A 272-nucleotide genomic window follows, 5' to 3' on the forward strand; every position below is an offset into this window, starting at 1 on the left:
GCGGGGGTCCTGCCACTGCTCACGGCCAGCGCCCCGATCCTTCGCAGCTGCGGGCAGCTGGGCCTTCTGGCCAGGTACTCAGAAGCCATCACCCAGAGTGTGCTGAGGGAGCTGCGGGACCGGAAGGCAGGCCCAGCCGTTGTGCCACCCAAGGCCCTCCCACAGCTCAAGGCCCTGCAGGCCCTGCACACGTACATGGAGGGTGCCCAGCTCCGGGAGGTCACCCTGGCCCTGCTGAGCCTGCCCGAGGCCCACCTGGTGGCCCAGTGGCC

General features: G+C 70.6%; 1 protein-coding gene across 1 annotated transcript in view; it reads left to right on the forward strand.

Moving 5' to 3' along the window:
• Nucleotides 1–272, forward strand: part of URB1 (URB1 ribosome biogenesis 1 homolog (S. cerevisiae)) — a 44,771-nt gene that overhangs the window by 24,660 nt on the left and 19,839 nt on the right. The window contains 1 exon segment of the mRNA XM_015560267.1: nucleotides 48–266. Coding sequence (XP_015415753.1) covers nucleotides 48–266 — 219 coding nt within the window.

This window comes from Myotis davidii, unplaced genomic scaffold (genome assembly GCF_000327345.1).
Source record: "Myotis davidii unplaced genomic scaffold, ASM32734v1 scaffold170, whole genome shotgun sequence".
NCBI classification, from domain to species: domain Eukaryota; kingdom Metazoa; phylum Chordata; class Mammalia; order Chiroptera; family Vespertilionidae; genus Myotis; species Myotis davidii.